The following is a 26,800-nucleotide window of genomic DNA, read 5'->3' on the forward strand; positions in this document are numbered from 1 at the left end:
ATCATGTTCTTTTACTGGAATTTATACTATGAATCACTGCCATTTGCAGGTTCCACGTAATAATGTCCCTGCAAAATGGTCCCCTGACAAAAAAGTTGCAGTTTTTTGCAGAGACATTATTACATTGAACATGCGGGGGACACCCCCAAAACCCCTGTTTTTTTTCAATGGGAGCAGGGGACATCCCCGCAACCCGTCCCCATAGACCAAATATAAAGTTGCCAATGGCATTTCCCTGCGACATTATGTATGAGGACATTATGTTTGGGAACATTATTACCTGATACCATCTGCATGGTCTCCAGGCACCATGGCAGATCTGAAAAAGAGGTGGGTGTGTTAGATTAGCGCAAAGAGGAGGAGAATGGCAGCCTGCTTTCCTACAGTGTTGCTGCATGCAGCTCGGCTGTCCCCTGTTACTGTGTGCTGGTCTGTTTCTTGGTGATTTGTGTCAAGGGCACAGAGGCAAGTGTGTCTAGATAAGTGCCTCATTTGCACACTATGCTATGATGCTTTGGCCGGGGCTGTAGTATGTACATTGATTGCATGTAGTCTTCTCTTGTTTGATACCCGCAGGAGGGATTTTCAGGAGCTTTGTGAGAGAGGTGTAGTTGGTCTGTGCATAGGCTGTTGGAGTGTGTAAGATGAGATTTAGAGAAGTGGGTTAATGGCAATTTAGGGCGTAGACCGATGTGTCAGGGAACACCACATAATAGGGCATATATTGCCTTTGGGTACCACGACGTAAAATATCAGGCACATGCCCCTGCCTAGAACCCACGGGGGTATGCAGAGGGCAATCATTAATCTAGAGTGGCAGTTTACATATAGTGTGCAATTCTTTTTTATCTACGAAGGGAGGGGGCAACTTACAGCAGGGCAACATTTAGGGTCTGATTCACAAACATGTTTTCCATGGGACTTTCCCATGTTGAAACATTTTTGTAAATCAGGCCCTTAGTCTCTAGCACCAGTTAAATAGAATGGGGGCAGCAATTAACCTAGGGCAACGATTAATCTAAGATGGCAGGAAGCAAAATACAGAGGGGCCAGCAGTTAATCTTTGGCGAGCAAGTCATGCAGTAGAAAAGCAGTTCGTTTTATGCAACATTTAAGAAGGACAGTCGGGTAATAATAGGTACAGTTAAGCAACAGTTAACCGAGGGCAAGAGTTAGATCCACTTGATGCCAGGCAGAACAATACCATGGGCCACAATGAATCTAAATTAAACAATTCATACAGTGGGACAACAAGGAATCTAGCGAATCAGGGGCCAGAATTAATAATGATGGGTTGTTAGGCAGTCAATCATAACAGGGCGATGGATGTTACTCGGTCTTTGAGCTGTCAGGGGCTCATGAAGATTTGTGGGTGACATGACTATCTTAAAGCAATGAATCAAGGCCGGTGGGAAGCAGCACAAAAGCAAGGAGGGAATGGGCAGAGGAAGGAAGAGCAAAGGCCTAAAACGTGGCAAGCTTTCCAAATAGTAATTACACCGGTATACATTATACATAACACACATAAAGGCCTGGGTGATGTGGATGGAGTGCAGCACTTACTGCACTGCTGTGGGGAACAGTTGGTTCCTGGTTTGGGTCCTGTGAACCCCCCTAGGCACCAATCTAGACCAGGCGGAGGCAGGCAGAAAGGCTGCGCGGGGAAAGGGCAAATGCAAAGTGCCAAAAATTAGAACACTTACAAAATAGTGCACTCACTCACTGGAGGGCACGCATGCTGCACAGGATGACCTCCCTCAGTCAGCCCTCAATGAATTTAGCTCTCAGGGAACCTGCATGAGCAGTGCCCTGCTCTCTGCTCCAGGGCTCTTTTTAGATGAGTTGTATGCCTATGCTTGTGTATTCCATTAGACCTTCCAAACCCCTACATGAGTTGTGCGAATATTCAAAAAATAGATACATTTATTTTCCTTACAAGTTAGCATCATGAATTTGGCTGATGCGATTTTCAAATGTTTTAAAACATGCACAATTTCATGATGAACTGTACATGTGTGGCAAAAATCACAAACATCGAAGCGGACATTTTAGAGGAATCGTGTTCAGAAAATTATTTTTCCATATGGACATCTCCATTCTGAGAAAGGGTAAACAATGTGCTTTTTCAATGTCTTTACTGCATGAATTCCCACCATGCATTACAGTGCTCAGCTGGAATGATGGTTCTGTGGGGTTTGCAGCTAGGGGCTGGCAGCGTCGTGCAGGAAGTTGTACTTGCTCAATAAGGTTTGCTATGTTCTAGAACCAACAGCACAGTTGATTCTCTGGAGGCCCAGTCTGGCCCCACCATTTGGGTCTTAGTTCTGCATGTCCAGCTGAGTTCTCAGCAGCGTTCATCAGTCGGCCATCAAATGACACGTGATTTCTAGCGCATGATGTAAGCCTGTCAAGCAGTCCTGGTGCCAGACATTTCTATTGAGTGGGCACAGTCGATCTCACTAACACTGCTTTCACTCCTCTACTTGCCGGTTTGGCTATGCTAGTTATGATCAACGTAATGGAAATCTGAACAATCCCTGTAAAGTTGGCCAGGTAAGCATTGAAGGTTTATTACAGTATATTGAACTCCAAGAAATTTGCTCTAAACTTATACATTACTAACACACTGTGTTTTGTAGCCAGCCTTTCAGGAGGCTCGAAACACGATCTCAGCCCGTGGTCCAAGCTGCCAGATGGCTGGGTCGCCCACCGGCCATCCCCCCCCACCCTCTGTTCACTTTTATAAAATCCGACCCCCCAGTTACCTGGTTACGGCTGCACTGGCGAGTGCCACCTTCCGGAGCTGCTGCCATGCCTTCTGCTCCGCTTCGGCAGCCATCGAAATGTTAGAGGGGCTCTGTACAGAGGCCTGCCTTCCCATTCCATGGCGGCCATCTTTGCACAGTATTTTAGTTCCGTGAACAGAACGCCGCAATGCGACCCATTCACAGAATGAAAAACACTTTGTTAGCCCTGTCCCAGCTCACGGGACGGGTGCTAATTACATTAACCATCACTTCCAAGGTATGCAACGAGAAGTCACGTCCCAGGGCCTTCGCTTTGGCCTTTAACTTGGGCCGCCAGGCCGTTACCGTCCGTTGCAACCCTTGGAACAGGTGCTTAATGCCATATAATAACAATTTGGTGATTTACATAGTACTTCATACTGGATTCCTACAACTTCCAAGTGCTTTAAAAATAGGTGTCCCTATAATTACCCACGTTACACAGCATCACCCTGTTCCCAAGGCAAAGATGTTGTTCTTGAGCTACCTGACCCCTTACAAATGTAGTCATGGAGAACATTAAATAGTGTTTTCAAATTCAACAACGTTCAATTTGTGGTGTGAATTATGGGTCACAGGTGATGGGAACGTGTTTGAAATTATGTAACCCTGCATTTATTAGGATTTTAATATTAATGTGAGTGTTTTGGCTTTTAGTTGTCCTGCACCTGGCAATCAAAGACTGGTTGTATTCTTAAATCATCTCGTCTTGGAAATTGTTATCTCTTGTTTTCGCTCTGCCTTTCCTATCCTCCCTTGTTCATGGTAAACTTAGCTTGAGTTTCTAGCTACTGTTTGAGTTATTCACAGATCTGTATGTTTTGTGTTTTCAGCATTTTGTGTTCTCTCAAAGCCTTGAGGCTTTTGTAAGCGTGTTGCAGCTTCCACTTTGGAAAAGATGGCTGCTCATTTCTCTCGCATTTCTGTGTTTGTGAGCTATATTCACGTGTCATTCATGTTGCATCGAGCTTATAGAATGCTTTTGTTAGTATTCTTAAATTTTTGTGGTTGCTATGTCAATATTCTTCATGTATAAATGCATATATTACCTAGTGTGCATGTCCTTCATGTTGAGTGCACATTTGCTTTGTGTCTAATGCATTCACATGTATTGTCGCAGCATTAGTTTTATAACTCTTGCAATTTTTTGCTCAGATTGTCCATATCTTGTTGTAGCTGCCTGGGATATGGGTGGTATGGTTGCCTTAGTGAGTAACGTTTCTCACCTCTCCAGTATTGTCCTGTGGGAGGGGCAGTAGCTTTGTATGACCTATTTATCTGTCGCCCAACAATATGTTCCTGGATTTGTCCATGAACACAGCTTTTCAGGATTTTAGCAGGGTAAGGTATGTTTGTGATAGGTCTGATGTTAGGGGGATCATCTGGATCCCTGGTGATGTTTTTGAGTAGGTTCTTGGCATAATTCCTGTTTCAGGTGAAGTGTTCATCAGTTGATCAAACATATAGTACTGGGCTTTCATTGGTGAGGATCTCCTTGCTGGTGTCCAGGGCCAAGGATCTGCTGGGGGTCCTACTTTGTGACTTGCTTTCACCAATTATTTTGAAGTTAATTTCTCTGATTGGGTCGAATTAGTTGAGTGCTGGGCTTGTGATTGGGATTTTGTTTGGGAAGATGTAATCAACTCTGTCAAACTGTGTTGCATGTATGGCTTGCCAGGTGTTTTAGCTATATTTTAGAAGTGTTTAGTCATGTCATCACATGGTTTAGGGAGGACCTGTTTTTCATTTTTCCATGGTATTTTGGATAAACAGAATTATCTGTTTACATTGGCGGTCATCCGTTTCCAGTCTCAGGGTTTTGTCCACGGTCTGTCCATGAATCACACTGAATTTGTTCAGGGTGATCATCCATATAACAGGAGTATACATGGACAGGTAGCCTTTGGTGTATCATGGATAAGCAAAGTTTTCCATGTATATACATGGCCATCGTTAACATGTCGATCACAATTATTTCTATCCAGGGTTTGTCCATGGATCATGGAAATAATTTGATACATGTTCTCTGACCATGTAACAGTGACATATAAGGAAAGGCAACCAGAGCTGCCTATTGTCATAAGTCACCAGCCTTGCTGTGTTCATTGTAACGTGGCCATGGTTAGTCCATGATCCCGGGACATGCATCTTTGATATTGCTCATTATTTTGTACATAATATACCATAAGATAACATAACTTGTAAATGTGGTGAAGGGCCCAATGACAAGAAAACAGGACGCGTCCACTGTCACGTGGAGTGAAAGAAGCTTTGTCTATTCTACATCTACACTCGCGATTGTGGTTCATGACTGCATGGTCTGTGTGAATGTCCAGTGATAGATATCAGTAGCGGATAAGTTCACAATAGGCCATTCATTGAAGCTCTGTGAACATAGGGATTGCAGACAGTGTTTGCTGAGATTTCAGTGCTAAACATTTCCCCATATAGAGATTCTGCCCCAACTTCCCTGGGGTCATTTTATTTGTTTTGAGTTTAGAAAAAGGTTGGAATTTACGACAGAACAATCCTTCAACAACTCTGTGGGGGGGCACCATCTTTTAAGGTGGTACCTCCTTTGTGATGTGACCTGGTGAAATTGAATATAACATTATACGTTTTTGGATTGTTGTTACTATGGTGACAGATATCCCTGATGCTCCTGCTATCCACATGTCCTGGTGAGAGTAAATGTAGACATTGGTGTAAGTGTTCCCTTTCTCTTTCTATGCTAGCTGCAATATGACCTGCCCTGCCGGACAATATGGCGTGAACTGCGATCAGAGCTGCAACTGTCGTGATGACCGGTGCGACCCAGTCTCAGGAGCATGTCATATGGGTGAGTATGCATCCCAGTGCAGAAATATCCAGTTAGGACAGTACTATGGGCATTTCACACCAGCGCCCCCGTGCAGTCCCAGCCGGTAAATGACATTGCGTGATGCCAACCTACTACAGTATGTAGCATGAGGACCTTTTCATCAATTTCCTTTTAGTTAAAAGTTACCAGAAAAGACCTGAAACAGAAGAGGTGGTTTGGGTGTCATTCCTCTTTATGATAGCCTATAGGTCAATATAGAAGGTCAGCGCAATTCTGTGATGAGGTTTTTTGACCTGCATTATAAGACAATGTGAAGATATGAAGGAGGGCCGGTGCCTATGTGTATCCCACACAAGCACAGTGAAATTGTGGTTCCTCCTCTCTTTACAATGTCCTAAGATTTGATGTTATATGGAACAATGTTTCTCCCACTGGTGACCCTGTGGTGGAACCCTTTAAGCTGCTGCATAGAAACACCTTATTTTATCTTACATAGGGATGTCCAAAGGGAATTCTTTGCTAATGAGGTAAAAAGATCATGACCAAATTTGATTCTCCTATTTAGGTACAAGTGCAAAAATGTATGAGGGGTTAATGGCACCTCAAGGTGCAAGGGTTTCTATGTGTTACATGCTGAATGTTCGCCTCAGTGGCCTACACCTGTTCCCTCGGCTTCATGTTGCATTAATTATTGTTCTACAGCACCCTATTGTTGCGCCACAGCCAATTAGATTGCAAAGAACGGACTGTATCAGACATTCCTCCACTCCTTTACCTGCCAAGCATCAAGCACATGTTATTCTAAATTCCACAGTGACCAGAACTTACCCATCGCTATGGCCATCGCTATGGCCCGCTGACCCAGGCAGCACATCACTCTTTCCACCAAAGCAGTCATAATCATAGAAAAGAGCTCTTTGTAAAGCTTGCTTTGCCTTTTTTCACGGCGGTCATCTGTTTGATTTGTTGTTGTTAAAGAGGCTGGCGTAGGATGTTCCGTGCACAGAATACATATGGTGAGTTTGTGCTTTTCGGGTATCTGTTCTGACCACATCTATGGTAGTGCTTCAGAGAAGGGGCATTCTTATCTCTGAAGCCATATTCTCCATCTCTTCCCACTGCATATACATCTGTTTGTGGCTCGTTTTTTCACTTCTCTCATGTATCTTAAGGAATGCTCCATGCCTCTGGCAATGGCTGTGCCGAGTGCGTTGGGGGGTTGCAAATCAAACACACCAACCAAGCGCACGAAGGCTAGTTCTCTTGACGCTTTCACAAAGTTGCCTTCTCCACTCCTGCTCCCCTCCACCACACATCCCTTGTACTATACATGCCCATGGGCTTGCCAAACTACACACAAGCACAGACCCAGCGTAACTAACACACGCATACAACAATCCCCGTCACTGGACCTTACCCTTATGGCCAGTGCAAGCAATCAACCTATCTACAACCCAACACACACAGATGTCAGTTTCTCCTTGTTCTGGAGCTATCCTATCCCTCTACCCTCACTAACCAACACTGTCCTCTTTCTTGCAGGGCCACGCGAGTGCCTGGAGACTGCACCTTGGTGGTAGCGGTGCGCAGTATAAGTTAAGATAGCATAACATAACATAACATACTCAGGCATTCAGCCCCTGCAAACGTCGATCTTCTTCCGTTCCATTTTGTCATTTACTTCAGTGCCAAACATGGTTTCTATGTGAAGTTGAGCCTTTTAATCAGGGACGTCATTTCAGAAAAATGCCTGGAGTTGTGGAGGTGACACCACATGACCCTTGACCTCTGATGACATCACAGTAAGTGATGTCATGTGACTCCCACCCCAAAGTGACATCACCAGAAGTGATGGAACATGACCGTTTACCCCTTGACAGAACAGGAACTGGCATCACATAGCATTGTTTCTAAGTGCACTATGAAAAATATGGTTACAATATTACTTGATATACATCTCATACAAGAATGGATCACCATATGTATCGGCAGAAAAAAACTTGCTATAACTGGAACTTGCGAAAACTAAAATACATAGTCCGAAATGGATGCTAATTCTACTCTAAATGCTTTTTGGAGGATTTTGTCTGCATTGTGAATTTTAGGTGTTTAAGAATATCAATATCAACAGACTAAATCAGTGACTCACCCCCTGAAGTGTGCCTGAAATACACCTTTAATGAGTCTAGTGAATATTGTATCGAATTCCAGAAAGACCAATATCTCAAATAGCCACATGGCATTGGCCACAGCCCAGGAGCTTCAATTGTTTAAAAAAAAAAAATTAGGGGTAGTAAGGGAGACCACAGAGGTAGCAAAGGAGACCTCAGGGGTTGCAAGTACGACCCCTCGTAACACCTAAATGACGTCCCTGATTTTCAATACTTGCTGTACCATATTGGTGTGTTGCTATAGGAGTCTAGTTGAGCAACCATTGTCTTTCAGCACCATGGAAGATACAGAAGAGGGTCATTTTCCTTCCTGCTGAAAAGTCCTCAAATTCAATTGCTTCTACGCAGTTCTCAAACATGAGGTGCACCTGAAAACACAGAAAGGGGGTCACTGCCAGGGTAGCAAAGAAAAATAGTGCATTAACCCATGCCTGCATGTTTGATGGAAGGCTGGCGGCGGAGGCAGACATTTCCAGAGGCATATTGTCAGCCCTTTTTTAGAAAATGGCTATATATCAGAATGAGTGATGGACACCAGGTATTGGGGGTCAGTAGTGAGGTGTCAATGTGAACCATAGTCCAGGAGGTGAATAGCACCATGGAGCAGATATAAGACTAGTCACAAATGTGGAAATTCATAGTTTCACCTCTCGTAGGGGACATAACAAGATAAACCGCACAAGCTAAATCTATCTATATATTTATTTGTGAAAGTGTGTTTGTATGTTCGGGACTGGCTCCAGCCCCATAACAGGGGTTGAGTGGGGTCTGTCCTTGTGCCACCAGTATAGGTGATTTTGTGAGATTGCCAATTTTGTGATTTTTCAAAAATAGGAAGTTATGAGACAATAAAACATACACGAGGCTATAGCAGACTCCCATGTGCATGTCAACTACAGACCTGTGCAATGCTCGTTGGTCCCGCTTATATTTAGAAATGTGTATGTATTTCTAAACCTGATTATATTAGCATGCCGTTCCACGCTGAATTGCTGCACTGGCTCCTTGAGCACTTGTCATTGGGTACAATCCTGAACATGCACAGAATGCTTCCTCTCATGAGCTGCCAGGATACTGAGGCAGGAAGCATTGGTACCATGCCTATGGGAGAGGGAGAATGCAACAAAGAGGTGTACAAGTGAAACAGTACTTAATTTGTAAGAAAATAAGTGCCACGAACCAAACATGTTCTTGCAGTTACCCATTTACTGTTGACACCCCCCTGTTGCTCCATAAAGTGTTACACAGCTTCTCCAATAAGTTGTGAACATATTTTGGGGTTAAACCTCCAACTCCCACTGGTTCGTTGAGGGTAAAATCAACATATTAGTTGTGTATTGAAATAAAATAAATATTTAAGTGTTTTTTTTTTTAAAAAACACATCACCATTAACATTTTGCTCTAATCCTATCAGTGTCAAGCGGAACATGTTAACCATCTAACCACAGGAAAAAAGGGCAAAACTGCATTCCTCCTATGGTACATTGATGGACAAATGTAGGCAAAATCATTACTGACCTGATGAGTTGCCTGTCAATTACTCCAGCAAGATCATCTTGCATTGGTTGGCACTCATGACTGGCTCTCCTGTTCGATATGAGACTTTTCACTGACTGTGCCCCTGAGTTGGGGCTTTTGCTGGTGACTGTCCTGTTGCAGTCAACTCACCGTGCTGGTTATTACACTCGAGATTTTGCTGCAATGCCATGCAGGCTGACTGGGGCAGTGTCTGGACATGGTAGCTTTGGTGCTCAGGATTGTCACCTTGCATCTCATTGTTTTACATGAAAACAGATAAATAGTCCTGCCCTGACAACCTGGGTCATCAGGTTTGTGAATAACAATGAACCAACCCTGGCCAGTGCACACTGTTGTTGATTGTTGTGATACTATGCCTGACTGACTGACAGTTAAAATAATAAAGTTGCCAAAACACCATAACATGATCAACCTGGGTTTAAAAATAAGTGCCGGGGCTCAGAAATACCCACCTCTCCACACAAATTAAGCCCTGAAGGTAGACCAACATAACTGGTCTTTTGAGGCAAAAGCAGCACTAACCTTAACAGCCAGAGTCTGATTGGCCCCATTAAGATCAAGAGATTGCCTAAAAGCCTTGAGCCTATTGGAAGCTGGTATAGCTGTGGTAGAGACATATTCACGCCAGTTACCATCTGCTCAAGGCACAAGAAGTCACCCTGACTTTTATGTCCCACATGGATTTTAGCAAAGGTCCAAGCTTGCAAGCCAGTCCTTTTTAGGTTCAAACAGGGTAGCACAGGGAGATAAACACAGGGTGTGTCTGTCCTTGCAGGGTCAAGTCTTTCATTAGATTCCAATTTTAAAAGCAGCCTGGAAGATGTTCAGTTTTCATGTGCATGAACACTGTTAACAGTGCAGAAACTAAAGGGACCTTGTTTCTGGCAAAAGAAACTAGCAACTGACAAAGTGTGACTGAAAGGAGTATGTCTTACTCTGGCCGCGGCAATGTAGAAGGTAAAGAGAGGAAGCCCGTTAATTGTTGGGACCTGTTTTACTCTCTGATTACCCCACATTCATCCTCACCTTTTGGGGTATTTCCTTAGCTGTGTTTACATTCGTAAGTCTGCTCAGCTGAAAGAGTTAGGCTGCCATGCTAATGGCTGCCTGGCAGATGGGTTATATCATACACTGGCCTGGAGAATGTACTCAAGGGCAGCTGATCCTGGCTTGTTGGAGTCTGCCAGTCGAGTTTATCCTATGCCCACAAAGAGTCTCTGGAGGGGGGTTTCTTGCATATCCATGTGCCACGATCAGCTACATGTTGCCGGGCCAGTAGCCTGCCGGAGGACTCATTTTAGCTGCCTCTAGACCGTGCCAAGGACTGTAACTGCTCGGGAAGCTGGATCAGAAGTGGAAGGCAGCCAGCTGCCCACTGTTCCAAGTCAGACCGCATTCCCAAAGTAGCATATGCTGTAGACAGCCGTACACATACTTTATTGGCACATTGGAACAACACATTTATTGGCTGTCATTCTTGGCATTAGCTTACACCGTCACTCCAAAGAAGAGTGAGATCAGGGTATCGTGTGCTTCCTCTCGCCCTCATTCTGTAGGATGTGCCGGAAATTCAGGCGCAAGGTATGTGGCTGTTTTTTCACTACATCAGCATATTTCTTCAGGTGTGAGGTTGAGTCCACATGCCATGCAACATCATAAGCATGCAGAACAGGGAATCAGGGTCCCTCATACCATATACTAGTTCTGGTGACATCTAAATCATCATGTTTTGTGAGATTACCCATGGAATGTATTTGGCATCCCTTAACTATCACAGTTAGCATCCCAAATGGTTATTTTAGGGAATTAGTTGTGGCGGGGCCAGGGGTGCAGATGAATTAGGGAGTGGGTTGATAGGAGTTTCAATGGCACTGACCCTTTGTTCCCTCTGACTTGCTCATCGTCCAAATAGTGCAGTGCCTGGCAGAGGGAATACAGCAATTCCCCATGTATGATATTGTGTGGATTCAATGGTATATTTTCATAATTTAACACCCCTTGTAGTCAATCCCTACCCGCAATCTGAGGACAAGAAAAAGGCTGTGCATGCAATCAATATTTTGTTTTTATTAAAGTGAAATTAATTCAAATGGGGTCCTTACTTGCTGAGGAAGTCATCCCAATATATTATATATAATTAGACATAGGCACAATATGTACAAAATAAAACCAACCCCCCTATGAAATTTCCACTGAAGTCCAATTCAGTCATGCAGTCACACCAAGTATGTCTAATTCTGAATACACTGCAACTTCTAAATAGCACAACTAATTCAATGATTACGTCACTGATTATCAGTAAGTGTGTTCACATGTTTCCCAAACATTTACATAGAATTGGTGTTAAGAGAAATAAATATTATTATTATTATTATTATTATTATTATTATTATTATTATTATTATTATTATTATTACTAGGGTATTTATTGAGCACAGACCTATCTTCGGGAAGCAACAGAGTGCTTTAAAATCATAGGAGAAAAGAAAGTACAATATGAGGGAGCAGAGAAACAAGGGACTGGGGATCTAAGAACAGGGGAAAGAGGGCAATCGCCAGCAATGGATCTACAAGTCACTATGGGAGGAAACCGTTGGGATCAGATTACCCTGTCTCAGGTAGGGAGGGGTGTGAAGGATTTGTGGACCTAGTTGTTTGGGAGTGGCTATTACTTGAAAAGGAGGGTCTTGAGCTCCTTCCTGAACTATAAAAGTGATGGGGCCAGTCACATTTTGATGGGGAGGAGGTTCCAGAAAATTGGTATATAGACAGAGAAGGCTTGTCTTCTGCTTTCTTCCTTCCTGTACTGGCAGAGTTCAAGTCTGCACATGACCTTAGTTCTGATGGATTGTAGGCCTGATGTTGAGTTTCTTAATGCGGAAGGTTGTGGACAGCCTTGCAGATGATACAGCAGGTTAAAGTTACACAGAAAAATACAGTTGCTTCCTATTTCACATTATTTACGTGTCCCATGTGCAATGTAGTGTGATGGGTTTGTAGATCATGCATGTAAATGAAATACAAACTCCATTAAGCTGTGCTATCAGTTTACAAAACACAAAATGCTGATTTATCTACGCTCTGTATCTACCAAAGGTCCTGATTTTCTGAAAGGACAACAATGATCCACCCAATCCCCTTGAATGACTTTGGTTTATCTATTTCAGGTTCTTCTCCCTTCAGCACATTCTAATTGGTGAAATGTTACTCTCCACTTCAAATAGCATCTTTTCTATAGAAATAGAAATGCCCTAGCTAAACTCTGTTTAAGTATGTCAAATTACTTGACCTTTAAATGTCTATATTTATGAATCCACTGTGAGGCTATTAGGCATTGCACACGGCTTGAGAAACCCAGTCTCTGTCTAAACCTGTGAAAAACGCAGTATTCCTTTTTATTTATTTATGATTTGCAAAATGCTGATCTCTCGACTCTGGGAAATGCTATCTGTTTTACACTGCACAAACAGCATAGGAAGGCAGAAAATACTTTTTTTTCCAATGTAAATGCAATCTATGTCATCTTTGAATACACTGAAGGCAGGATAATTTTCACACTGACAGACAACAACATCCTATTCCCATTTTATTGTATTGTATTGTATGGGGAGTGTGTACAGCTTAAACATCCGCTGACAGTATCTTGACACTGTAGGGTTATGACAAAACAAAAAGTGAACCGATACCTAGTATTAGTTTGAAGAACTGCTAAATAGCTATGTTTGACTTTCTTCCTAAAAGATAAGATATTAGTCAGTGTTATTGCATTCCATAGTTTTGTAGCATGCACGAAAAGGCACGCCATTCTCAGTTTTCCTTCAAATTCTGGGGAATGTGTATAAGCCTTTCACTACCAGATCTCAGTGCACGCCTAGATACATACCATTTAAACCTGGAAGAAAGAGGTGATTCACAGGAAAAATGTAAGCCTTTGAAAACGATACATAGGCCCTTGAACATTATTCTCTTCATGATTGTGAGTCAGTGTAGTACGTGACGAGCAGGTGAAATGTGCTTCTGTGTCTTAAACTTCATGAAAGTTATGTCTGCCATATAATTTATTTAATTAATACAATGGAAGATTGATGTAGATAGTATTATTGTAGTGGAATCTAGAGGAGAAAAAGGCATTCATCACCATAACCTGGTGTGTGAAAGTTAAGTTCTATTGGTGATCATTTATCAAGCTCTGCACACCGTGCATTGGAAAATGCTCTGTGTTCGACAGTAAATCAGATTTTACTGGGATCTAAATATAGTCAGAAAGCAACATATGAAAGCATTCTATTTGGCATGAGCTCCACCTAGTTGTCTTCCTTCCCAGTCCACCAGTTCCTGAGAGTTTGCAGATAAATATTTCCAGAGGGAATAGCATTGGGGAATAATCACTTTTGGATAATGCTTTAAGGCACAGAGCCAGCAAAGACCCTTGCATGTTTCCAGGAAATTCCCAATTATCTAGGTCCCTTCTTGTAACTTCGTCTCTCTAGGAAAACATGTCTGCGTCTGAAAACATCTCCTTCAGGCTTCCTCGTGGACAAGGCCTTTTAACCACCAGACATTACCCAAGCTCAGCACTCATCCAATTGGAATAGGGGGGTCTCCTTTTTTACCACCATCATAATCTTACTGGCTTTCTCCCCTGTGAGCTTCTGCTTATATAATGTGTACTATTACTACATTATGTTATGGTGATCTCACATGTTTTGATTGGTCAAGTTTGTCCAATGGTTTGCTTAACAGGAATACACAACTTCTTTTTGATAGGGTATTTGTGTTTCTGCACATGAGACAGGGTGGGGCTGCACACTTTGAACTGAGAATTATATTTATCCCATATCTCATAGTAGCAATATGACACATCAATGAAATATGGGTTTCTAGACTGCCATTACCTTCCCGAATTCAGAGACACCCAACACAAGTATGCAAGATGAAATATGACTGAATTATTAACATCTATATAATGTATCCATTATTAATAATTGTGTTTAGCCTGCAATCAAAGAGGAGACTCTCGCAGCTTCACAATATCTTCTCTTTCGTTGTGGAGATATGTAGAATATTGTTTTTAAAAGCACCCTATAAAGCTAATGATGCACTTTATTTTGGATTTAGTACAGCATGCTAAATCATGAGAACAGCTCTCAAAAGCCCCTTTGTGAAGCTTTCCATGAATCATAATGAGTAAAGCTGAAAGACCTATTTTATTTAACTTGCCATTAGAATGGCACCTTATTGATTTTATGGGGAGAGCTAATGCCAAGAGGCAAGATCGTAAGTAAATTCCATCATTTTGAAGCACTGGGCCAGGAAAAAAGCCTCATATTTTGTGTTCAGTCCAGATTCTTATCAATGCAGGTGCACTATTTGAGGCCTTTCTAGAATGTTTAAATGCATTCTTTTAAGAATATTTCTCTTGATATGAGTCCATGTGAATGGGGCATCTCATTGACCAGAGGCCTTGAACAATGAGCCTTGGTGGCTCTTTGTAATAGAGATTTGAATGTGTTGCTTTGGCTCAGGATGAGTAAGTATGTTTATCTCCAGATGACTAAGTTATTCTTATGGGAAGCCTTTCCCATTAAGAAATATATGCTATGCTAAACATTAGCTTGTTGTCTGCCTCCCTGGAAAAATCAGAAACACTAGCATTGACAAAGCAACATTCTAATATCAACCTGTCCATGCAGATTTGAATAGTAATGTATTCCCTGTTTACAGTCTCACATATACCTATAACACGCAATACCTTTACAATAGGCTTCTATTTGCATCCATGAATGCATCACAGTATTTTTCTGTCATATATTCTTGAAAGGATAGTCCACTTAGTTTTTATTTCTGTTGGAGAAAGAAATACATGATTTACCTTCAAGATTAACTCACATGTTTTAAATGAGATAATGCAAAGTTAAAGCAAAGTCGTTCACAATGTGATATGTTATTTGAAATGACATGGCAACACTTTCTGAAATGAAATGGTTGTACACTTCGATGCTTCATTTGAAAGTATATCAGAACATTTTGTTTTATAAAATTACAGGTGATATATGAAGGTCTTGTTTTCTGAGTAATGTAAAAACTTGCACCAGTACTTTGGCTTTCTCACACTCTGCACCCTACTATTTGCAGGGAATAGATTTATTATTAAATAGATGCAATGCTGCTCTGCATTTCTCAGACAGCATGTTTCCTATTTGTAGAGTTCTGTAAAGTGCATTGTTGCAATGCAGTAAGATAACGTTTTTCAGATGAAAGTAGAATATTTTATTTTGAAAAAGGAGCTTTCCTCCTTTCTTGCCGTGCTTCTATACTTCATCAGAAGCCAGTCCTTGGGCTCGCTCGTGGGTTCTCCTATGCAATTACAATGTTGATTTATAGTTTGTGGGGAAAATCTGCCTCATTTTTCTGGTGCTGTCTCTCAGGTGAGAAGGTAACTCCCAGCATTTTACAAGCACAACCTTTCATGATATTTAAAGAAAAAGACAATACATGTGAATGAGGCAAATTACCATTCCAGCATCTCTAATTTTGGATTCAGTCAGTCGTCATTTCAATATTGTCTCCTACACCTCAGGGGTATGCCACTTCGTTTCAATATTGTCTCCTACACCTCAGGGGTATGCCACTTCGTTTCAATATTGTCTCCTACACCTCAGGGGTATGCCACATATGCTTCATCTGCCTCTAGTAGAAACCATTTGAAAGTGACCAACTGAAAAGTCCATCAAGGCTTTTTATTTGGGAAGGTGCCATTATCGAACAGGTTCAGGGTGACTGTGGTCAACTAAATGCATTTTAGAGAATCTGGGCTACGTCACCTAAAGCAGAAAGTTTGTAGGGCAATCACAGAGACTCGAATTATAGGAGTTGTGAAGGGCCTGTACATAACAGAAATGTTTCTTCCATTCGCACCTGGCTTTAACACTAGCACGCTTGTCTTTGCCCCTTTTGGTATCATTTATTTTATTTATTTATTTATTTATTTTTAAACTTCAGCCTGATAGACTCAATGTAAACATTGAGACCTCATGCTTTTGTTACAAGGTGTTGTTCACCAATATTCACAAAAATCCATTTATTTACCTGAGGCTACTTCAATAAATCCCTCAATGGATGGCATGCCAAGGAGAATTATTTTCTCAGGATTGTCATTGAAAAGCCTTTTCTTCATGGTTTTATTCCTGAGGAACAGGGGAGGTACGTGCTCAGGTTTAAGTGAAGCAAACAGTGGATGGCAAGATGTTCTTTGAAGTGTAGGTTCTACAGGTTCTTCCAACCTCTATGGTGGAGAGTCTTATCTGCATTGGTAACCTGCTCCAGAGACAGGGTGTATAGCAATTTAATTTGATTATATTAACTCATGGTTTTATACAACAACAACATAATCTGCCAAACAATGGCAGCCCTGTGACATAAAACAGTCAACCTGGGCGGATTTGTGAGTTATCACTGGGGATATTTGAGTCCAAATGGGCTATATGCATCCTCCTAATCAATCATTAGGATGTGTGGACAATATGGGAAATGCACAAAGTGCAGGAGGATTCCTTGCAAATGGCAAGGTACGCGGCAAAAGATAATCGTTCCTCTCTAAATAGGGTGCACTGTAGGCTTGACGAGTGTGCCTGGCACTACTTGTAGAATGTGAGGGCGCCGGTGATATGCTGGAAACCTGATAGTGCCACCTCATGGCTCGCCTTTGAACTACCATTGCAGAAAATGGTCCTCATTTTACCTTGGTGAAAATTCCAGCCAACCAGCTACAAATTGTATTAACAGGATCAATTTGGTGGCATGTGGCGTTTAGATCAGCTTCTGCATTATCAGAGACACACAGAGTTGCTACCAATTCAATATACAGACTCGTGCTGTTTAATAGCGCCAATGGTGTTAATTGAATGGCATTTCTATGCAGCTGGCACCATGCCCGTTGATTATTGACTTGAACATGGCTTTGCAATTATAACAAACCTAATTCCCCCATCCATGAACTCAAAGGAGAGTTCTTGTCTCTCCTGTTCGTAGCGTCATGTCCCCTCTGGCCAGTGCAAAAAATAGTAAGGGGCCTCACCAAAGCTTTGGCCCAGGGCTTCACCAAACCATGTGACAGCCCTGTGTGCATGCAGTTTACTTTGTTATTGACATGTTTGCAGTTTTCCATTTGAACCAGGAGATGCCCCTAATGGTCTTGTTTTTACGACACCTGAAAGCAGGGCAAGGCGTGGCCTTCCATGTCACGTTACCTATGTTTTTTTTTTTTTCAATCTTGTTTTATATATAGAATCTCACTTGTTGATTTGCAAGAGCGATTCTTAGGGGCCTGCACTATTTCAAGGCCCCTCCTAGCTTTATTTTCCCTGTGGAGAGCCAGCGGCTGCACGTGACTGCTGGACGCAGGCCTGTCTGGTCGCACTTTGTTATGAACGTGGGCAGTCAGCTCGCCAGGACTATGAGAAGGCTGCGTATTAAAGCTACATAATCGGAACGCGAGCAAGTGTCCAGCCCCCAGCTATTAATAGCAGCTGTTGTTTCTGGCACAGCTGACACAGGCAGCCTTCGACTCCCTGAGGTACGGTCCTGCTGGATGGAAAGGAGGGGAAAGAAAGAGCCCTGAAACCTGCTAGGCCTCTGCCTGTTCTAGAGGATGCCGAGTGACGCAGGAGCGGAACGGCTGGCGCGCAGTGATCGTGACAGGACCGCGTTACACCTAGGAGGAGGGTGTGCAAATCTGCATTTACTATTACCTCACCTAGGGTCTATTTTTGGTGCGGACATGTCCAGATATTGTCTAAATATATTTTGCTGGAGCACATGGGGAAATATAATGTAACAGCAGTAATACCCACTGGACCTTTCACTTCATGTCTGCCTCCCCTTATCACATCTCACTGTTGGCTATACTGGCTAGGGCTGACGGGAACTGTAATCCAAAATAAATGGCAAGCCGAAGGTTGCAGATCCCTAACATAAACACTGCTTGGTCTCCAGCTTTTCCTCCCCTGTGTCTATCCCAAGCCTTATTTAATTGATTAAATGTTTTCCCTGTTCCATTCCTGCCAGGAGCTTCATTTCCTCAATACTGTTTACATGAGCGACATGAGCGAGCATGTTCAGATGAGACCACCTTATTCTCACCTCCATGTTTAGTCTTTAGAGTAGTGGAGTGAAGTGAGGCACACAGATGCTTGTGCCTGAAGCTGGTTCGGTGTACAGTTAGTATGTGTTAGACATCGTGCGAAGAACTCGCAACCAAAGGCATATTGTACACTCATCCAGATGAGGTATAGATAAGTGTTTATCAAGATCTCTCTTCACTTATGTATCCTTCTCACCGTGGAGCCATACACCCTGACCCTGCTGAGGTACAGGTCTGGTGATTGGCTGTCCATACACATCACTGACCCATTGGCATATCAGTGGCAGAGTCAGGAGTGGACACATATCATCAGTGTCGCCCTTGCACCCTCCTTCGTATCCTGGTATGCATCAGGTTGCAGCCGCTTGGCTAAGTGGTGAGCCTGGTCCTAACTAAATTGAATGCTAGAACAGGTGAGCTGGTTGGCAACACACAGACAGCACTCCCTCCAGTACACTTCTTGAGTGGCTTGCTAACCATGCTCTGGAACCCTGAAACCAACACATGTTCCCTCAGCTCCCTGACAGTACCTTCCTGAATCCTTCTGATATTAAACCCCCATGCAAAAAAAGGCAGAGAATACTGAAGACGCCATCATCACTTGCATATGTGCATTAAACAAAAATAGTTTGCATGGAGGGGTGCATGTTTTGATTGTTATGCAATGTTTGTATGTGTGTGTATCTGTGTGCAAGAGTTTGAAAGTGCACATGCATGTGGGTATGTGTTAATGTGTGTGTCTGTGCGCACACAAGTGCAACAAATGCCTGCGTATTTGTTTGGCAGGGAAGGAGGGCCACACTGGCAGCGTGAATACATTTTACAGTGGATTTCTAGCATATATTGTGGGCATGGAATCATGACATGGTTTTACACTGTGAATTATGGCATACATTGTGGTTGCACCATCATGAAGTATTTTGCTGTGGCAGTGCTGTATTATATTGCAGATGGCACTTCATGACATTATTTTATAGTGGTGATGCTGTCCAGGCTCGGACCGGGCCATAGAATTGTCTCGGGCACCAATGAAACAGTGACCCACCATTGCAAATGGCTATTCATTCCTTTTGTGACACTGTTTGAATGGTAACCAAGGGGGGCATTGTTGGTATAGTGTGATTTAAATGGTGCATTTTCAAGAATATTTATTCAGCAACAATGGTCAAAACTACTAGCCGCAGAGGGAATGAACTCATCCAACTGGCTGGCCAAATTGGCCAAAAAGGTGGCCCACTTTGACCCAAAAAACGGGCCCACACCGGCATGTTTTTTTTTTGGTTCGGCCATGGGCCTATTGCCCAATAGGGCAGTCCTCACCTGATGCTGTCCTATATTGTGGTCAAAACATTATGAAAGTGTTCATGGGCATGGATCCTAAAAGTGTTCTAGAGTGGCATGGTTGGCATGTACTGTGGGCACATTACACTGAGAACAAAGACATATATTGTGGGTATAAACATTATGAACAGGTTTTACAATGTTCCTGTGCAATTCTGGTGACCTGGAATGTATTGGTTTCTTTCAGGTGCTAACTAATTCACCCCATTGTAAATGTTTGGCTTTCTACCCCATTTATCCCAACAATTGCGATATCAAATGCATCCTTTCAATCCATTGTTTTGAACATGTTCTCAGGTAGAGAATGCCCTAGCATCACCCTGCATCTGCTAGGGCTCACCCGGTGTGCGCGGTCACTCGTTTTATTTCAGGGGCAATAATAACGACCATCCACTGAAAACATTCTCCAGCTGCCACTGTCCTGCAATTATTTAAAATGCTGAGGCCTCTTCAGGCGACAACCCCTCGCCCCTCCCCCCCACCCCAGCACCAAAAGCTGCTTCCTATATCTTGACACACTGTCCTGTGATGTTGTGAGGAACACGCCTCTTGAACACACACTTCTCAAATGCACACAGTCCTTCTGAGTTATAGATCAAACCGGAGGCAGATTTAATACCAATAACACAAACAGTCCAGAAGAACAATTAATCATTGACAAAGCCAATAGTTTGGGCATTTATATTGTCATTGTACAGTCACTGGCCATGCCTTCACCATTCTCCAGCTATTCCCATAATATTACCAGGCAGTACAATAATTTGCCCCATTCTCCATACCATATGACAGCTATTGCTATCATATTCCAACTATTACAATCAAATGCCCTGGTACTCACACCATTGCCACAAGTTGCCATCAAATACCTATGCATTTATGCCATAGGTCGCGGATTGTGAAACAGGGAAGGGAAATGCAATAACGCCTTGCCAACTACAGTGTATCTCTACCCCTGCCTTGGGAAGGTGCACTCCATAGCATGCCATGTGCTTTATCCTTTTAAGCACTTCTTGCTTGTGGAAAGATACACAAAGCCCATACTGTTTGACAACAGTATTTAGTGCATTCCACAACATAAATCAATTACCATGTGCATGGCATCCGTTAGTATTTGGTGGTTAGACCAGCAATCACCAACAACTAAAATGTCTTTATTGGCAGGTGATGAAGTGGCCATTTGGAGTAAGAAGAGCGTGGGGATGCTATGGGTGCAACAATGGTGCATTTTAGTGGTACATTTTATGTTAAACTTCTAATATTTATATGGCTGGCCCTTTGGCTCGAGACAGCTCTGTACCTTCACAAATGATTGTTGAAAATAGTCTAATTTGAGGCTGGCACAGTCTTTTACCAAACCAGCCAATGATGATTGCAAAACAGACTTCAAGGAACAAAATCTGTGTCATGGAAATCAAGATTAGTCAGTTGGGAAACGCTGATAAAAAATAAAAATAAAAATCCAACCAATTAGCTTTAAAGGATGCAGATGAGTGAATAAAAATATGACTGAGTGGGTTGATGAGAAACATGTTTCCCCCGTTATTTTGCCCATAGGTCAGTCACATTCCAGGTAGGAGTTAATCAATAGTCCACATTTTCAGAAATTAATTAAATGTAGATTTTCAGTCCCAGCGTTACCATGCTTGCAGCTTCTGATTTGGAGGGACAAGAAAGAACCTTATGTCTATTTTAATTGATCTCAAATGTAAAACAGTTCAGTGTGCAGGGTTCATTAGTGGCATTGAATTATGAACAGCAAGATAGGAGTTTCCCTTTTGAAAAATGAAAGAAAACAATAGACAACATGCAAACAGAGCATGTATTCAAGTTTCAGAGAGGAGCAGGAAAACATCAAAGCAATCAGGGACAACTCTAGAAATGGATGCTTGTAACCCAAATGAACAAGGTTGCCACAGGTAGCAGACCATAGGGTATGTATATATTTTTGTATCTGTGTATGCATTATTAACATATCTAAATTTAGTATGTGTGTGCCATTTAACGTTGCAATATACTTGAGAATCCTATGTCCTGTGTAAATTAAGATTGTTGTGTTAAATTTCATATGAGGGGGGGGGTTCTCTGATGGAGCTGAACTGCAAAAGGCAATGTTGCACTTGGTGGTGGCAAATGTTGTCAGATGCCATGTTCAACTTGTCATCTGCCTTTTCCGTGCTTTTTAAATGACTAGTCGATTGACTTTCTGTTATGAGGTCCTAGAGGAGATGGGAGAGTCCTTGTTGCCGGTAATTGTGTTTCCTTAACTGTGGTAGAGGTCCCTACAGCTGTGACCCTCCATAGCACCTCTGACACACTGGACACCTCCTCTAGGCGCACTGGAATGGATTTACAAGACAACCTACATCGGGATACTGAGTTTTTCCTGTCTATGGGCCTGATTCATATAGTGTTTTTGCACCGTTCAAAGTGCACTGCTTATAAGTGACTTTGCACTGCTGACTCAAACCCTGATTTATCGAACTGTGCAAAGTGTATTTTTGCGGTGCAAAGTCCGAGCAAAATCAGTGCATAGTCATTTTTGCAGTACAAACCGTGCAAACAATTCCATGAATCGGAACTATAGGATTCAACAGTGGGCAAAATGAAAGTTTCCTAAACAGCCGGTACACAAACTATGATCGAATGCAGAGGTATTGCTAAGGGGGGGGGGGCGGGGGAGGCTGAAGGGGCTGTAGCCCTTGGTCTTTTGTTGTAGTCCCGGATAAAAGCACAGGGGCTAAAACCAAAAGGCTAGCTAGCCCCGAGATTAGGGTAACTATGGATCTTTTCCAGACCTAGCAACACCCCTGATCAAATGCATTCTAAAAGCAAAATAACAGGTAACGGCTACCAAGTCAACCTTTACCTCTCAGTAGGGCTTTCAATGTGTGACTATGAAGATGGGAGAACAGGAGAACAAGGGTGGACGATCACTGAGGTAAATGTGGAAAGGTAGGTCTACACTGAAAAGGGGGGGTTGGGCCAGGGGTAAGGATAGGGCTTTCAGTGGGCAGGGGCTAGCCGGGGCAGAGCCTCTGCAGGCTCAGAGAAATGGTTCTGAGATGGGGCCCTTTTGGGGCTCCCTGATGGCCCCTGGCAGTCCCAGCCCATGAAGCTGCTAGAGGCCAAGGCTTTTTTTTTCTAAAGCCTGAAGTACTGCTCATGTGCGAGAGCTTCGGGCTTTAGAAAAAAAAGGCCTTTTCTCCATAATGGTGGTACCGGCACCTGCAAGGCATCGCTTTGACCAAGAGATGCCTGTGAGCCGTGCTACCATTATGGAAGAAAAGGTACGGCTGCCTGAAGCAAAGGCCTTTTTTTCGAAAGCCTAAAGCTCTCCCACATTCGCGGGAGCTTCAGCCTTTATGAAAACTGGCCTCGGCTTCCAGCATACTCACCTTTTCATCCTTATTGGTTGGAGCAGTCCTTTGCCAGGCATTCTTTGATCTAAGATATGCAGCGATCACCCTCCGGTGATCGCTGCATATCTTAGTTAAAGGAATGCCGGGCGAGGGACAGCACCACAATTAAGGGTGAAAACATGTGGCGCTGTCCCCCGCCAGGCATCTCTGCAGCCCATTAAGCTGGGAGCTCATTGAGGGGCCATGGCCTAAAGAGCCAGCAGATGACCCCCATCATTAGGCCATGCCCCCTTAAGGAGCCCATGCTGATTTTAACGTGTCACTTAAGGCACTGGGTAAGGACAATGAACCGAGGTGTACAGGGGTATTTCCCTGACAAAATCAAGATTGCAAATGAGTAATGAGAAAGGGGTGTGTGGGGTGAGTGAGATAGGGGGTACAGAGATTCACGCCGTACAAAATAAAGGCGAAAGTGCAGTGGAGTTGAAATCATCTGCGGGGATGTGAAAGGAGAGACTGAGAATGGGACGAAGTAACTGGGGTGTGAAAATAACAAACAGCACACGAGAGCCAAAAAAAATGAGGTCTGAAATCAGGAAGCTACAAGGAAGTTAATGTGTGAGCCAGGGGATGGGAAAACGTGAATTAGTCGGAAGGTGAACAAGGACGTCATTTCACCAAAATGCAAAGGGAAGCGGAAGTGACATCACACAACCCTTGACCTCTCATGACATCGCAGGAAGTGATATCATTTGACCCCACCCTTGTCACGAAAGGTGAATATGAAGGACCGATTTGATCCTGGACAGATAAATCCAAAATTCAAACCGGAGATCAAGATGGCAAGTGCAGACTGGTGAAAACTCGAACCAAAAAACAATGGTCAACCCTGGGCACAAACATTCTTCTAATTCATCTTTATTGCAAGATTTCCATCAGCTCAATTCTGTCACATACCTCAAAGGGCATTATGAATGTGATTTATTGAACAGATGATGCTGCCTGCTTTTAAGAGGTAGGTCTCTTCAACCCTGTGCTGAATTGAAGAGATTATGCATGCTCAGTCTTGCGCTCTTTTGTAGAAATTCTCTTTGTGCAAACGAGGGATGAATTTAATAAGTAATGCAGGCTAAACCATTTAAAGTACTAAACAGAGGGTGCATGGTTAGTCCTATAATGTATATAGGATTTTATATCTACCCATTCGAAGTATTGCATAACTTGGCCTGCCCAGTTCAACACTGCAATGTATCGAAGAGTTTGCGCCTCTTTAGTCCTGCACTTTATTAACAAGGTTGTGTCTGGTCAGGCCTCTGCTCTAATAAAGAGCTGTGCCTTTTCAGTCCTCTCATTTGTTGATGTGGTTTTGATGGTTCAGCTCGTGGTCTTTAAAAGAGGTCGAGATATACGTAGGTGGTTATGCCTGCACAGTCTAGTGTTGTGCTGAATAATTCCCCCTGCTCATTTCTGTGCTTTGCTATAGGGTAATCAGGGCAGGTAAGCCAACACCTTTCCCCCGACGGCGTGCCTTTTCTCAGCAGACCTATATTGGTTTATCTTCTGAACCAGTTTGCAGAATTGGCATGACCTTTGACCTTCATGCACCTCATTTAGGAGTCGCAGGGGGTCACAACAGCAGACGCCTGAGGTCTCCCTTTTTTTATTGAGGCCCATGGGCTGTGTCCAGCAGCATGTTGCTCTTTGTTTCTGAAGTGGCTGGGTTTCTGATAGCTGAAGCCGGAAAGATAGCTCAGTGGGTTGAGTGCTATGTGTGTGTGATCTGCAGGTTCAACTCCACCCACAGTCAACTCAGCCTTTCATCCTGCTGATGTTGATATATGAGTACCATTGGGTGATATTGTACGAATATTTGTTATATATGAAGCGCTTAAGCGTAAATGTGCTATATAACAACACACCGTATTGTTTGGCCTTAGAAGTCTGCTTGCATTCACAGTAATTTGGTAATATTACTATTATACACACCAATATTAATGATACATATGATGATCCATTATTTTATGAAATGTATATCACATTACAGTGATATTGTAACCATATTTTTCGTAGTTTACTTAGGAACAATGCTATGTTATGCCACTTCCTGTTTTGTCAAGGGGTGAAAGGTTGTGTTCCTTCGCTTCCTGTGATGTCACTTCGGGCAGGGTCAAATACCATCACTTCTTGTGATGTCATCAGAGGTCAAGGTTCAAGTGATATCACTTCTGCTACCCCTTGCCATTTGATGAAATGACGCCCCTTCCCTAGATCCCATTCATGTGGATTCCTGGGTCTTGGGATCTCTGGAATGACCAAGCCTTAGCATTGTTTTCATCCTATGCAGAGTTGAAAAGGCAGGCGACCTTCCATATAACACATGACTCAGTAGCCCAACCACACCCCTTTAGCCCTCGGCACAACAGGCATGTGCTCTGCCATTCAGCCGGCTTTAACCCAGTCCATAGCAGATGGTTGAGCATGTACAGTGCCTTTCCACACCATGCACCCTTTCAACAAATTGCCAGGGCACAAATGACACACAGAAGTACACATCTTTTACTGTCAGACAGAGGCAGAATTATCAGTTTGGGCTGTTATTGATACAGATGGTTTGATGCCTCCGTCATACTGAAAGAGCCAAACAAGCCAGAATGCCTATGTTTAGTTTGGGCTATTGGGTGGCGCTTTAGCACCACCTATAAACTGGCGCCATTGCATTGGAGTACAGGTAGGGGAGAGGTGACATGTGAGGAGGACACGCAGCTTGTGGGTGTTGCTTGGTCATTTACCCACCCATTGACGCCCATGGTCATGCACATCCCTATGGCCATTCCCAGCCACTCCTTGCCCCTCCTCGCCCAAAACATATCTCACTGGGATCTCTTTGAGCTCACTCTAGTAAAATCAAACTTAGCCTGTCTGTGTTTTTCCAAGTAGTCTGCTGAAAGTAGCTGATCATGGCTAGTGGTGTAATAACAATGTCGTATCCAAGTGTGCTTAGAGCTACTTGATTTATATGCTTCCTTTGCACTGATGTTCTGGTAAAAGGAAGCAATTCCAAAGACAACCGGTTGGGCTTGCGGTATTAGATAGGCATTTGGCAGGTACTGAAATCATATGCCCAGGAAATCACTTAATGCTCCAGCTGTGGCGATCTTATGTTCAGGAAGTACCTTTGTATCAGTATCTGGCAAATGCCTATCGCATAGCTACCCAAAAGCCCAAACTGTTGTCTTTAACAATGCTTTTTGTTACACATTTGTATTCATACTGATACTGTTTTTTTTTTACATTTGATGATAACTTTCCTCTTGTGTCTCAAACGAATGCACCGTTTGTATTCTCCAAATGTGATTGATTCAGTGTCAGTCCATTGCAAGTGAGTCCTGGATCCACACAGAAACAAACACTTGGCACTTTGTAACTCCCCTTTCCATGATCACGAGCCATGTGTCCATTCTATGAAGGAAGGTCTTCGTGGCAGACCTCTGTGAAACCCTCTTTGCTTTCTGTTACTCATTATTGACTGACGCAGTCTCATTTCCCGTTAGAGACCCATACTGCAACTTTAAGCAAACATGCACTGTTAGGGCCCTGCTCAGTGGCATTGCGGGCCACGCGCAGCCCCTGCATGGTGGCC

The 26,800-nt window shown here is 43.1% G+C and overlaps 1 protein-coding gene across 1 annotated transcript in view; it reads left to right on the plus strand.

The window, feature by feature from the left end:
* Positions 1 to 26,800, plus strand: part of SCARF2 (scavenger receptor class F member 2) — a 594,459-nt gene that overhangs the window by 402,622 nt on the left and 165,037 nt on the right. Inside the window, exon 7 of the mRNA XM_069619200.1 lies at positions 5,522 to 5,625. Coding sequence (XP_069475301.1) covers positions 5,522 to 5,625 — 104 coding nt within the window. The remainder of the gene's footprint in view (positions 1 to 5,521; positions 5,626 to 26,800) is intronic.

Source organism: Ambystoma mexicanum, chromosome 10 (assembly GCF_040938575.1).
Source record: "Ambystoma mexicanum isolate Mex_15411 chromosome 10, UKY_AmexF1_1, whole genome shotgun sequence".
In the NCBI taxonomy this organism is placed as follows: domain Eukaryota; kingdom Metazoa; phylum Chordata; class Amphibia; order Caudata; family Ambystomatidae; genus Ambystoma; species Ambystoma mexicanum.